Genomic DNA, 14,928 nt, shown 5'->3' with positions numbered 1-14,928 from the left:
GTTGAAAGTGAAAATAAGGGGGCGCCCTTAGCTCAGTTGGTAGGGCGTCCCCCCCATGGGCCTCGGCCAGCAGCGGACCCGGGTTCGATTCCAGCCCGCGGTCGTTCTCTGCATGTCACTCCCCTCTCTGCCCCATTTCAACTCTGTCTCTACACTATCAATAAAGCATAAAAATGCCCAAAAAATATCTTTAAAATAAAAGAAAGTGAAAATACACTCACCCGCCACTTTATTAGGTACAGCAGTTAAATTTCTTGTTAACACGTATAACTAATCAGCCAATCACATGTCAGCAACTCGATGCATTTAGGCACGTAGACCTGGACGGGACAACTTATTGTTCAAACCGAGCAGTAAAATGGGGAAGAAAGGGGTTTTAAGTGACTTTAAACGTGGCATGGTTGATGGTGCCAGACGGGCTGTTCCAGTATTTCAGAAACTGCTGATCTACTGGGATTTTCATTCACAACCATCTCTAGGGTTTACAGAGAATGGCCCGAAAAAGAAAAAATACCCAGTGAGCGGCAGTTGTGTGGACGAAAATGCCTTGTTGAAGTCAGAGGTCAGAGGAAGATGGGCAGGCTAGTTTGAGATGATAGAAATAACAGTAACTCAAAAGAACACTCGTTACAACCAAGGTATAAAGAATACCATCTGAAAGCGCAACACATCCAACTTTGAAGCAGATGGGCTACAGCAACAGAAGACCCCACCGGGTGCCACTCCTGTCAGCTAAAAACAGGAAACTGAGGCTATAATTCACACAGGCTCACTAACATTGGACAATAGAAGATTGGTAAAATCTTGCCTGGTCTGATGAGTCTCGATTTCAGTTGAGACATTTAGATGGTAGGGTAAGAATTTGGCGTAAACAACATGAAAGCATGGATCCATCCTGCCTTGTATCAACGTTTCAGGCTGGTGGTGGTGGTGTAATGGTGTGGGGGATATTTTCTTGGCACACTTTGGGCTCCTTAGTACCAATTGAGCATCGTTTAAACGCCACAGCCTGCCTGAGTATTGTTGCTGACCATGACCATCCCTTTATGACCACAGTGTACCCATCTTCTTATGGCTACTTCCAGCAGGATAATGCACCATGTCACTAAGCTCAAATCATCTCAAACTGGTTTCTTGAACATGACAATGAGTTGACTGTACTCCAAAGGCCTGCACAGTCACCAGATCTCAACCCAATAGAGCCCCTTTGGGATGTGGTGGAACCAGAGATTCACATCATGGATGTGAAGCCGCCAGATCTGCAGCTACTGTGTGATGCTATCATGTCAATATGGACAAAAACCTCTGAGGCATGTTTCCAACACCTGGTTGAAGGTATGCTACGAAGAATTAAAGCATTTCTGAAGGCCAAAGGAGGTCCAACCTGGTACTAGCAAGGTGTACCTGATAAAGTGGCCGGTGAGTGTATACCATTTGTTGTTTGTCCTCTGTTTAAAAACAAACATCCATCACCCAGCCAACCACAACGAGCCATTGGGAGACACTGTACACAGACACAGACCTGCCTACACCACTACAGAGCTCCCAGGGTTTAACACTAACCTTGTCTTGTGGGCCAAGCATTCACTGACTCACCGTCATTATCAGAGTCAGAGTCTGCGAGGGGCGGGATGCGCACCAGGATCTGTCTGCGGTCTCTCTGCACCACCAGCTGCAGCTTGCCCCTGGACTTCTCTATCAGCTTCCCAGCATCATGCAGGGACAGGTTCTCTGTCACTGTCCCATTGATCTGCAAACACACACGCAAAGCATTTTATTTAAAAGGTGCACTATGTAACTTTGGCTGCGTCAGAAAAGTGAAACATTTTCTAAGGTATTGTTACAGGCACGTTTAGGGACTGAGCGTATGAGTGTTAATATGTAAGTGACTATACTTCCCTTGACACACACACACACACACCTGCAGAAGACATGAGGAGGGTCGGCGCTGGGCTCAAGCATAGGTCGCGTCAGTGGAGAGTTCTTTGTTTGAAGCTTTCACAACTACAAGGAAGGATCTCTCTTCCCTATCACACTACTGAACATAATATAATAAATAATAATAATGGATTGGATTGATATAGCGCTTTTCTAGGCACTCAAAGCTCTTTACAGGGTTCCAGGTTCCATTCATTCACACACAGTCATACTGGTGGCGGAAGTGTGGCTGCCATTCAGCGCCTACGGCCCCATCCGACCACCACAAACATACAGCAGTCATACACATTCACACGAGGCAAGGTGGGTGAAGCGTCTTGCCCAAGGACACAACAACCATGACACAGGTGGCAGGGCGGGAATCGAACAGCCAACCCTCTGACCATTGGCCGACCCGCTCTACCACCTGAGCCACAGTCGCCCCAATATAATACGACTGGATTGGAGGCTCATGGGAGCTGGACACAGGGCTCTTCAAACCAGTGGACTCGTGAGCATAACTACACTGAAGGCCAAATTCCACCGGCTGCCTCTCCGGTCCTTCTCCGCTCCAGCGCGGCAATGGAACTGTCAGGTTTTTACTTTAGTCAGTGCGTGAGCGTCCACTAGCTCCGCTGCACCGTCTCTCTGCTCCGCTGCTGCTCCAGCTGTCTGGTGAAATACGCACTGCTTCTGTTTTTGCTGGATGCCTGAGCTCACCGCATCAATTTAGCACAGAACACATCGAGATAGACAGGAACACAGGCGCCGACAAAACAATAAAACCTCCGGTTAATTTTCAAAATAAGACACTCAGTGTTCACTGCAGGTAACAATCTCAAAACAGAGACACATACAAACATGTCCACTGTTATTTTTCTCGTTCGGACGGGAACAATAACCTTCCCTGCGTTTGTTGTTGTGTAAATACCATATAGGAGAATCATATTATCAAGAGCGATCGCCCGTCACTTTTATTACCGCGGGAACTCCTCGGTCTCGCGACTCCAGCTGTTCAGCGGAGCTGGCCGTGCCTGCTTTGAAAATGGAGCCGGTGGGTGTTGACGGACGTGGAGCACGGAGCAAAACCATTGGACACCGCACGCGCAGCCAGTGGAATTGTCTCACCAGCTCTTAGTAAGCCTTTTCTTTTGTTCTTTTTGTTGTGTTGCAGTAGTGGCAGTCCGAACACCCGGCTTACTGCGGCTGTAGTATAACAGTAGATTCTCATAATAAACAAACTTTCCTCAGGAAAACTGGATCCCTGGAACACTGTTTGAAATTAGAAAGCTACATCAAAAGTTACTGTTACACTGTTGTTTACAGCAGCAAGCCCCACAGTTTTGTTCACAAACATATTCTAGTCTGACGTTTGGTTCCAGGGCCGACTCAAAATTATTTAAATACAGTGTTGATTTATGATGAAAGAATTATTCCTTTAAATTATTCATTTAAATACAATTAGATAACTTATTACTGATGAACATTGTCTAAAAAGATCCAGATTTAAATTCATTATTTAAAACCATCAATTCTTTGTTTGAGCAAAATCTTATTTGTGATCCAGTTGGACACAAATCCAGTGTCAACATCATTTAGAATGATTGTGTCAGATTTGTAGTTTGCGACCTACAAAATAAGGGCAACCACATTGGTCTGACTTTAGGATTTGATAAAAAATAAATTTTTCTTCTGAAACATATGAATACCGACTGGGCGACTGTGGCTCAGGTGGTAGAGCAGGTCGGCCGATGATCAAAGGGTTGGAGGTTCGATCCCCGCCCTGCCACCTGTGTCATAGTTGTTGTGTCCTTGGGCAAGACACTTCACCCACCTTGCCTCGTGTGAATGTCGATAGTTAGCCTGCTATCGGTGTATGAATGTGTGTGTGAATGGTAACGTGGTAAAGGAAAAGAGGTCTCCCTTGCAAAAGAGTCTTCGGTCTCAATGGGATTTACCTGTATAAATAAAGGTTAAAAAAATATATATATACCAACAATACTAATTGAAGACCCATTTATCATTTCTAAATACTTAACTATTATTTACTATTAATGCAGCATTTGTGTCTAACACATGCTACATTCGTGGTTTACAGTTGTTTTGGATTGTGTGAGGATTTACCCTGCACTGATCCACCTAAGGGTGATTTTTATTTAGACTGTTTATTTTTAAATTTTATTACTGGTAGATGTTCCCAAGCTGTGACATCATACCAGTATTTCACTAGAAAAAAAAACAACTGTAGAAAAAAAGAACCATGAACATAACAAGGGTGTGTATGTCTAACTAGTGATCCTTTCTACCTATCTAGGGGAACCCCCCCTGTGTTTGACAGCACTGTGCTGGGTGATTGATCAGTGATGGATGTGACTGCATGGTGAAGTGTGTGTGCACCTTAAGAATGATGTCTCCCTCCTGCAGGTTCCCGTCTTTGGCAGCCAGGCCGGTGCTGGTCATCTGTTTGATGAAGATCTGACTCCCCAGACGAAGACCGTACTCTACCAAAACATACAAACCATTGCTTAGTCAGAACATAGTGGGGGACGTATGTACACTTTGTAAACAAGCGGTTGCATAAAAAAGTCAAAGTCAAAGTCAAAATGATTTCTATAGCACATTTAAAAACAACATCAGTAGATCAAAGTGCTGTACAATATACAATACAAAATAATATATAAGATACATAAAAAAAAAAAGTTAGGAGTGTCAAAGTCTCAACTTGTGTTAAAGGCCAATGCAACAAAAGTGAGTCTTCAGCAACGTATTAAACTGTTCAACTTTACAGGGATCCATTATTATCATAATACAATTTACTTATATCGTAGAATTAAGATTGAAGTTGAAATGTACACCCTCTTTGAGCCGGTACTTAGTTGGGTGTCAAAGGTCGGAGTCTGTGAGAAGAGCCAGAGAGCATTTCCATTCAAGGCTGGCTCACCACTTAGTTGCTTTTAACAGAAATAGAACCCTATTTACGTTAACCATAAACAATGGTTACAATACCAATGTTTGTGAGTGGGTGTCCTTACCTTCGTTGGGTCTGTTCTTCACCAGCAGGACGTTAACAGGTTTGTCCAGTGGCTCCAGCTCTCTGGTTGGCTGTGGTGTTGGTGGGTTGTCATTGAGGCGGTCCCTGCTCTTATACCTCCCTCCTCTCCCCCCTCCTCCTCCTCCCCCCTCCCCTCTCTGGTACTTGTCCTCTGTGCGGTAGCTGTCTGCGGGGCTGCGTCCCCGGCTGTGGTAGCGCTGGCGCTCGGTGCTGGTGTCCAGGGCTCTGCCGCGGCTGCCGTCCCTCCTGGGTCTCTCTGGGCTGGGGGAGCTTCTCTCCTGGCTCCTCCCTCTCTGGTGGTAGTCCCTCCCCCCCCTGTACTCTGGATCCAGGTAGTCTTTGCTGTCAGGGGCGTGTGTATCCCTGCCTTCGCCTCGGTACCAGCCATTGTCCTGGTCAGCGTCGTAGTAGTGGGTGGAGGGGGAGTAGTCCTGACTGTCTCCACCCGGGGAGGGAGGAGGCTTCAGTGAATGGTGCGCCACCTTACGAGGTCTCTTCACCGTCTGACAGAGAAAAAAACAAAGCAAAAAAGCAATTTCATTAAAATACGTACATTTTGGAACCAGTCTGCTCATTCTCCACACAACTTTATGTTTCGCACCATTCTCTGTAAACCCTAGAGATGGTTGTGCATGAAAATCCCAGTAGATCAGCAGTTTCTGAAATACTTAGACCAGCCCGTCTGGCACCATCAACCATGCCACATTAAAAGTCACTTAAATCCCCTTTCTTCCCCGTTGTGATGCTCGGTTTGAACTTCAACTAGTCCTGACCACGTCTAAATGTCTAAATGCATTGAGTTGCTGCCATGTGATTGGCTGATTAGTTATGTGTTAACAAGAGATTTAACTGGTGTACCTAATACAGTGGCCGGTGAGTGTACTGTATATATACAGGTCCTTCTCATATAATTAGCATATTGTGATAAAGTTGATTATTTTCCATAATGTAATGATAATAATTGAACTTTCATATATTTTAGATTCATTGCACACCAACTGAAATATTTCAGGTCTTTTGTTGTTTTAATACTGATGATTTTGGCATACAGCTCATGAAAACCCCAAATTCCTATCTCAAAAAATTAGCATATCATGAAAAGGTACTCTAAACGAGCTCTTAACCTAATCATCTGAATCAACTAATTAACTCTAAACACCTGCAAAATATTTCTGAGGCTTTTAAAAACTCCCAGCCTGGTTCATTACTCAAAACCGCAATCATCGGTAAGACTGCCGACCTGACTGCTGTTCAGAAGGCCATCATTGACACCCTCAAGCAAGAGGGTAAGACACAGAAAGAAATTTCAGAGCGAATAGGCTGTTCCCAGAGTGCTGTATCAAGGCACCTCAGTGGGAAGTCTGTGGGAAGGAAAAAGTGTGGCAGAAAATGCTGCAGAAGAGGTGACCGGACCCTGAGGAGGATTGTGGAGAAGAGCCGATTCCAGACCTTGGGGGAGTCTGGAGTAGAAACATCCAGAGCCACCGTGCACAGGCGTGTGCAGGAAATGGGCTACAGGTGCCGCATTCCCCAGGTCAAGCCACTTTTGAACCAGAAACAGCGGCAGAAGCGCCTAACCTGGGCTACAGAGAAGCAGCACTGGACTGTTGCTCAGTGGTCCAAAGTACTTTTTTCGGATGAAAGCAAATTTTGCACGTCATTCGGAAATCAAGGTGCCAGAGTCTGGAGGAAGACTGGGGAGAAGGAAATGCCAAAATGCCTGAAGTCCAGTGTCAAGTACCCACAGTCAGTGATGGTCTGGGGTGCCATGTCAGCTGCTGGTGTTGGTCCACTGTGTTTTATCAAAGGCAGGGTCAATGCAGCTAGCTATCAGGAGATTTTGGAGCACTTCATGCTTCCATCTGCTGAAAAGTTTTATGGAGATGAAGATTTCATTTTTCAACAAGACCTGGCACCTGCTCACAGTGCCAAAACCACTGGTAAATGGTTTACTGACCATGGTATTACTGTGCTCAATTGGCCTGCCAACTCTCCTGACCTGAACCCCATAGAGAATCTGTGGGATATTGTGAAGAGGAAGTTGAGAGACACCAGACCCAACACTGTGGATGAGCTTAAGGCCGCTATCGAAGCATCCTGGGCCTCCATAACACCTCAGCAGTGCCACAGGCTGATTGCCTCCATGCCACGCCGCATTGAAGCAGTCATTTCTGCGAAAGGATTCCCGACCAAGTATTGAGTGCATAACTGAACATAATTATTTGAAGGTTGACTTTTTTGTATTAAAAACACTTTTCTTTTATTGGTCGGATGAAATATGCTAATTTTTTGAGATAGGGATTTTTGGTTTTTCTTTACTTTTTGCCAAAATCATCAATATTAAAACAATAAAAGGCTTGAACTACTTCAGTTGTGTGTAATGAATCTAAAATATATGAAAGTCTAATGTTTATCAGTACATTACAGAAAATATTGAACTTTATCACAATATGCTGATTATATGAGAAGGACCTGTACACATATACATATGCGCCAGTAAAGATCTTTGAATTGGAATTGAATTGAGGAGAGAGCGAAAATCTTGGTTGACCTGTTCAATAAGACTGAAACTTGGCTCTAACTTAAAGTTTTACGTGGAACTCTTAAGAGTAAAGACAAAGCTGGATGTCATGAAAAAACGCTCAAAGCAGCAAATCTCATTCCTGGAAATGTTTAGGCTTTATTTAATCAACCGTGTGTGAGTGAGATTACTGCAGGATACACACGGGAGGAGAGGACTGCTGCTACATTTAGAGCTGCAGCAGCGTGAGAGGCAGCCAGGCTGAAGACAACAGACTTAAAGCCACACTCACTCACACAACATTCCTGCATTCCAAATCACATACTCTTTCTTTGTACTACACTACATACTAAAGAACAGAAGAGTTTTAAGGTGCGAACACACTGCACACTGCCGCGCGGCGAGTTTACATAGAAAGTCAATGTATTTTGCGCGCAGCCGCGCGAATGGGCGGCCGGTGGCGAGCGGTTCACGCGGCGCGGCCGCCGCAGGAGTTGAAAATATTGAACTTTTTGCCGCCGGCCGCGCCGCGATAGCCAATCAGCGTTGAGCTCCTCCCGACGTCACTCACTTCGGGACGACGGACAGAGGAAATTAAGATGGATGAAAACATAATAGTCACAGTTTGCTCCCATAAGTTCTGTGAATAGCCTATGTGTCTGTTGCCTGCTGTGTACAGCTATCAGTTTTGCTTTATGAACCAAGTTAGCACCGGTTAGCTTGGGTAAAGCACCATCAGCACAGCAGACTGGTGCTCTCAGCACCGGTTAGCACCAGCGCCAGCATATCCCCAGAGTAGAGAAGGCTACTCTAGTCGGGCGGCGGACACAATATGACCCGATATGACCACGCGGCGCGGAACCTGCGATTCGCGCGGCCAACCGCAGCGCCGCGTAATGCAGTGTGTTCGTACCTTTAGGGCCACAGGAGAGAAAAAAAATCAGATAAGGACGTTTTTTTTTTCTTTATGTTGAGAAATGTCAAGAATATAGACGAATACTGTAAAATGCTATTAGAGTTAGTGGGGCATATATGTATATTCAGCATACCACAATTGACGTGCATGTATTGGGACATCCTAAATCTTTTTCTGGCATACTAAATAGTAGGGAAGTATGGGGATTGGAACGTAGGGCATGTTAGTCTTCTTGGCCTGAATGTTGATGGGGAAGTGAATCCAAATATCCTGTGGGACACCTTAAAGGCACAGTTCAGTATTTTTGAAGTGGTGTTGTATGGGGTACTTAGACATAGTTATTGTGTAACTTTATGGAGATAGCAGTCATCACAGTCACTATAAGGAGTTTGGGGGGAGAACTTTGCTGTAGCAAAAGTCAGCCTTGTATTGTTGCAGAAGGGGGCATATATAAATGCTTACCTAAAACCGAAACATCTGTTCAATTGTACGCTAAACTAAGATTTTTTCCAACTGCTTTAAATTTGCCGCCAGAAGGCCCTCATTTTTTTGTATCACTCGGCCAATCAGCCTTTCATCTCAGAGCCACTGCCGATTATTCAAGAGACTCAAGAAAACAAAATAAACGGCTGTCTGGCCGCAAACTAAAGCTGTGGCAGTCAACAGGCGCAAAATGATATCTATTACAGCAATCGAAAAAAAGCAAAAGAGAATAATATAACATCTAAATCTTAAAAGATTTTGATACGCAACACAGCAAAAATCAGAAATCACAAGTAATTGTTGAAAAAAAATAAAAATAAAAAAATCAGATATTGGCCATACATAGAAAATAATTAGACTAAAGGTACAAATGTATAAACCAATCTTATTATGACGTAGGCCCTAAAGTCACAACATTATTGGCAATCACATAAAAAACAGATCTAGGCAAGTATGTAAGAATTTAGAAGAGATTGATACTGCATTTGAAACACACAACAAATATAAAAACATTTCTTAATTCCTCATATATACCCTCAACTGGAGAACATTATAATACGTGTTTAACATTACAGATAACAGCTAAATAACTGGAGACGGCTCTGCTCTTTGTATTGGGCTCCTACAGTAAGAATCAGGATAAAGGGACGTCTTACTGACTGTATACAGTTAGTAAGGTCTACTGGTCAGGGATGCCCCCTCTCAGGGGATTGGGGTTAACAATACAGAGCACAAAATGACATAATATGCTGACGATGTTATGCTATATTAATAACAAAGACCACTGCCTTATTGCCCTAATGGATCTCCTTGACATATTTGGAGAATATTAAAGCTGGAGTGGGTAACTTTTTCACTGTAATATTTGGCAAAAATGTCATATTAACCATTCAGCTATATGTAGGTGAAGTGGTCTGAGAATATCTACTCATCACTTTGCTCTCCCCTGCCTCTGTGTGCCGCACCCAAAAATTGCCACCGCTCATGTACACGTTGACCAATCAAAGCGAGGCTCGGATTGAAGAAAGAAAAATGTGGCTTCCAAATACATATCATCATTAACGACCATGTAAATGATAAAAGTACAACGTTATCAAGACAGCCAAAGCCCCCTGGGAGCTGTACACAGAGGTTTCCTGATATCATGAAGAACCATCAGACTTGTAGAAAAATTCTCATTCAACACCCAACAAGAATAAACACACATAAACTAACATTGACACATATTCCCCGGAGGAAAAATCATATTCAATGCCTTTTAATGGGGTAATCAAATTCATACTCACTATTTTTGCCACTTTGCCACATTTACGGAGGGACTGCACAGCAAAAGAGTGAGGCACGTTGTCCATGGGGATGGAGTTGACCTGAATGACACGATCATCCTCACTGGACAACAACACACATCACAAAAATAGTATAAGAAAATCATGACAACAAAATAAAAATCATAATAGTAAACATCAGGTCAACAGATAAACATTTTCACAAACAAAATTCTAGTTTTGGGCCAATTGACCTTTCGCTAAGCCACACCCCTGACATGCAGGCTGGCCAATCACAGTGCAGCAAAGGAAAGGCTCTGACAGAGGTCTGACACAAATACAGCTCCAGTCTGGATTTTTCTTAAATCTTCATTTCTACATTACTTAATGGAAATTCTCTTAATGAAAATATTCTTATTGTGTTTATATTATAAAACCAAAATGTTCATTTTACTCAAACATATGCCTATCAAACGAAAGACACTGAATATTTGGAGTGGTCTCTTTATTTTTTTCCGGAGCTGTATATGGGCAAAACCTTGTGCCGGTAGTAGTGACACTTATTACATGGAGAGGTTGGAAGGAGAAATAATTGTTTTGCCCTTTCCTAAACCCATGTCAACCCTCAGAAGTTTAGGCTGTGGATACATTTATGTGGACATCCATACCCAGTTGAACCCTTCAGAAGAAGACAGACACAGCTTTGTGGAGGCTAGCCTAGCTCTGACAAATAGCTAAGCTAGCTATAGTAACTGTGTTGTATGTTAGACAGACATGCAGATTTTGTGAAAAACAGAACACAACAGGAAAACTAGTCTGTCCAAGCATTTTCAAATAAAGAGGATCTTGTTCACTTCTTGACTTACAAGAGTAATCCATCTGCTGGTCCTCCCTGAAGCACGTCTGACACGATGATTGATGTCTCACCGTTGTCCACGTTGGGGTTGTCACGGCCACCGGATACAGCAATGCCAAAACCCATCTTAGAGTCCTACACAACAAGAAATTGTACTATAAATTAGAAATACATTTACAGTCAGTTTTTTTAAAGCTGATATTTATTATTTCCGTTGACAAAATGACTTGGAGAGAAATATGCTTAATTATGACCTTTTCTGTTGGTGTCATATGTTCATATCTGATATCAACTGTTTCCGTTAAAATTACCTGTACAAAGCCTTTATAGTATATATCCTGCCTGGATCATGCTAAAACACTAACTCTTTGTGTTCAGGGAGGTTGCTTGACCAGCTAAGGTCCTAATCAACGTGAACACCAAGGGCAGTTTCACACCTGATAGTCCCCTTCTAGTCTGCTTCCCTGGTTGGCACCAGAGGCCAGAATGATACATTGTTTAACTATTCACCAGGTCCGGTTCTCTTTCACACTGGTTACCTCTGGGCAGAATCAGTTTTTGAAGAACCATAATGCAGCAAAAGCCACATGAGAACGTTATTTTTCACTCATTGGTCAGATGTGTCTGGTTCCTCAACTGCTCGATTGGTCAGAATTTCCATGCAGGAAAACTACAGAAAGAAACTACAGGAAGCAGAGGATCTTCATCCCATAATGCATAGCATAGCATAGTTGGCTACGGGAGCTTGTTTAGCAGTGCTTCCTGACTCAGTCTGCTCACGTCCTCACTTCCAAAGAGTTGCTTTGGCAGCTTACAGAGACCTCCTCTTCAACAAGGTCTTGGTACACCTGTTTGGTGGCCAATGCAATTTGCTTTGCTCCCACCTGAACAAAGGAGCCGCAGCATAGGGGGTGTGAAAGAGCCTCAAGGAACCTTTCATTGAGCATATCTGCCAGGTAGTTTGCACACCAGCAGCCTTGTGTGTGTTATGATGACTGCGCTCCTCTAACATAAACTATTAGAAAATCCTTGGACTACTGTAATAACTGAAGATCTATGTATACACACAGTTCACTTAAATATGCAAGTATGAATGGCTTTAGTTTTTTTCTATACAAACATCTTTGAATGCTACTGAATGCTGCCCTTTGGTGACATCTGGGGGGAACCATATTGTGTGACCACAACTCAATCATTATGTCGTGGCCACGCAATAATGAAATAAGAAGTGTGTGGCTGAGATGTGTCTCCCTCTCGCGTTTTCCCGATTCACAGCCTCCGATTCGGCAGTTGAAAAGTTGAGGGAAACATCGTGGAGCTACTGATTCTCCGGTTTTTGAACCTCTTAAGTTGCAGTTAAGTGGACTTTAGAACTGTTGTCAGGCATGTTCCAAGTGTGCCACCACCGCACAGGACCTCGCGCCTGTTTTGCAAAAATGTCTTTTTCTTCAATTTCATACAAATATACAGAAAAGAAGCACCCTAGGTAGAATGGGGCCCTCTAGGCCCTCTAGGGGATCCTTCACCAAAAAGTAATAGGCTTATGCTACGACAAACACGCACTGGATAGAGCCAAACCACGGAACTGAGACCCCTCACATACAAACAGCTGGTCAGAACGGCTCAGTGCGCGCGTCCTCTACAGATATTCTAAGAGCGCGCGGACAGCACAGGTCTCCATAGCGCTACTATTCTGCTGATGCAAAGGGAAGCGTGCACAATGCTACCAGATCCAGATAACTGCTGAATCAGAAGCTACAAATTGGTTTAGAAACACAGAGACACATCTTAGCCACACAACTCTTATAATTGATATAGCCTGGCCATGACATAATTAACTCCTTCCCACAGATTATTAAAGGAATACGTCACCCATACGGAACCAGCGTTCTATCATTATAAAATCACTATTATAATATAATGAATGAGGTTTTTCTTCCCTCAGTCTTCCCTCAGTCTTCCCTTGGCCCAGCTGTCCTGTTAATTCTAACCCTTACTGTGATGTCACAAGAAGGAAACTGTAGGGTTAGACAGTGAGACCATAAAACACTCTTTCTGCCTTTTCTCAGGCTAAAATGATCCGATTTGATTTTTTTTGCACATTTATACTAAATAGGATCTCCGAGTTCAATACACCTTCATATTCCAACCGGTGAAGTAGGCCTTTAAGTCGTGGCCACAACGTATATTTTTTACCCAGATGTCACCAGAGGGGCTCGATAGAATGCCTTAAGATATTCAGAAACAGCATTTCAGCTTTATATGATGTTGTGAGTTTTTAAAGGGTTGATAAATGTAAAATGTGGGCCCCAAATGCTTCAGTTTGATGAATAGTTACTGTATATGTTACATTACTTAAACAACAGAGTAAATGAATGATCTCACCCGTTGCAGATTGACTGTGTACTGCTCCCAGACCATCTCTTCCATCCCCGAACTCTGTAGGACAGACAGACAGACAGACAGAGACACACACACACACACACACACACACACACACACACACACACACACACACACACACACACACACACACACACACACACACACACACACACACACACACACACACACACACACACACACACACACACACACACACACACACACACACACACACACACACACACACACACACACACACACACCAGGGTTAGCAAACACTGAATTTTATTAATATAATTGCTAATAACCTACACAAAAAACAAGTTTCAAACTACACATTTGAGCTGTTTTGTCTTTTATGTTGTCACTTCAACTTGTTTTTTCTCCTATAGTTGCACTTCTTTCTGTATAATATAGTTCATTTAATCAGAATTCATAAGGTTCCATGAATGTGTCCACATGGCGCATCTGAACACACTATTTAAAATATTTATTTTAGATTGAGCCTTTGATGTATTAAGTGTTGTACTACTGCAGTATTCTCAGTCCATCCATTAGAAATAAATGGATGAATCTACAATTACTGTATAAAATAGTTGAAGGCATGTACCACCACATGCATTTGAATCTTTTTTCCCCAAACATTATCAGTTCATCCCTAAGTCAGAGAAGACATTTCTGCAAAGTTTGAAGAAAATCCCTCAAAGTGTTCATGAGATATCACACGAATGGCCTAGACGTACGTATGGACAGACAAGCAGTAAAAACATAATGCCTCTAGCCTTGGGCTATAGAGGTATAACAAAGCATCACAGACACCGCTATGTGCACAATATATCTTCTATTTCAACAAAGACATCATGTAAACTTCATTTTGTTTAGTGTAACAAAGCATTATTACATGACGTTACATGACTGAACACTTTCCAAATAGAATATCTTTTTAAAATAATAATATTTCCAGTTTGAAATGAGTGAAGTAAATATTCCAAACCAGAAAAAGCCTTAAAATACAACATCAGCATGTAAAACCATGCATATTCTAACCATAAACTATCCCTCCACTCTGTTAAAGACGGAGTGTTTTCTACATGTATTGAATTAAAATAAATGCATTTACATGTAATTTAATATACATCTCTTTAAAAGCAGCAGACATCCTGAGGATATAACACAGCACATCAGCCCACTCTGCTCTATCCATCCATCCACCCATCACCCACCAGTCTGAGCAGACAGGAGTTCCCAGCAGGCGTGTAGAGGACCACCAGGCTGCCTTTGAGCTGTTCAGTGTCCAGCCCTCTGAGCTGAATCCTGGCTCCCCCACCATCGCTGCTGCCTCCCCCCTCCACACAGCCCTCAGAGGCCTGGCTCTGTCTGCCCTGCTGCCAGCTGGAGTAGCCAGAGCAGCAGGCAGTGGGCAGCCACTCCAGACTCATGGCTTGTGGAGGAGATTCAGGAACGGTCCCCCTGCCCCGTCAAACACACAGCCCCGACTGCTGCTACAATCCTGCTTCAGCATGGTCTGGCTCA

The 14,928-nt window shown here is 43.2% G+C and overlaps 1 protein-coding gene across 1 annotated transcript in view; it reads right to left on the bottom strand.

The window, feature by feature from the left end:
• Window positions 1-14,928, bottom strand: part of LOC307266524 (tight junction protein 2-like) — an 81,813-nt gene that overhangs the window by 34,207 nt on the left and 32,678 nt on the right. Inside the window, exons 2-7 of the mRNA XM_080048563.1 lie at window positions 13,396-13,449; window positions 11,021-11,145; window positions 10,176-10,278; window positions 4,950-5,472; window positions 4,315-4,418; window positions 1,597-1,750 (exon numbers count right to left, since the gene is read on the bottom strand). Of these exons, the coding sequence (XP_079904689.1) occupies window positions 1,597-1,750; window positions 4,315-4,418; window positions 4,950-5,472; window positions 10,176-10,278; window positions 11,021-11,145; window positions 13,396-13,449 (1,063 nt within the window). The remainder of the gene's footprint in view (window positions 1-1,596; window positions 1,751-4,314; window positions 4,419-4,949; window positions 5,473-10,175; window positions 10,279-11,020; window positions 11,146-13,395; window positions 13,450-14,928) is intronic.

This window comes from Ammodytes marinus (assembly GCF_949987685.1).
Source record: "Ammodytes marinus genome assembly, chromosome: 2".
NCBI lineage: Eukaryota > Metazoa > Chordata > Actinopteri > Uranoscopiformes > Ammodytidae > Ammodytes > Ammodytes marinus.
Note: the sequence above shows the minus strand (reverse complement) of the source record. Positions and strands in the feature narration are given on the sequence as shown.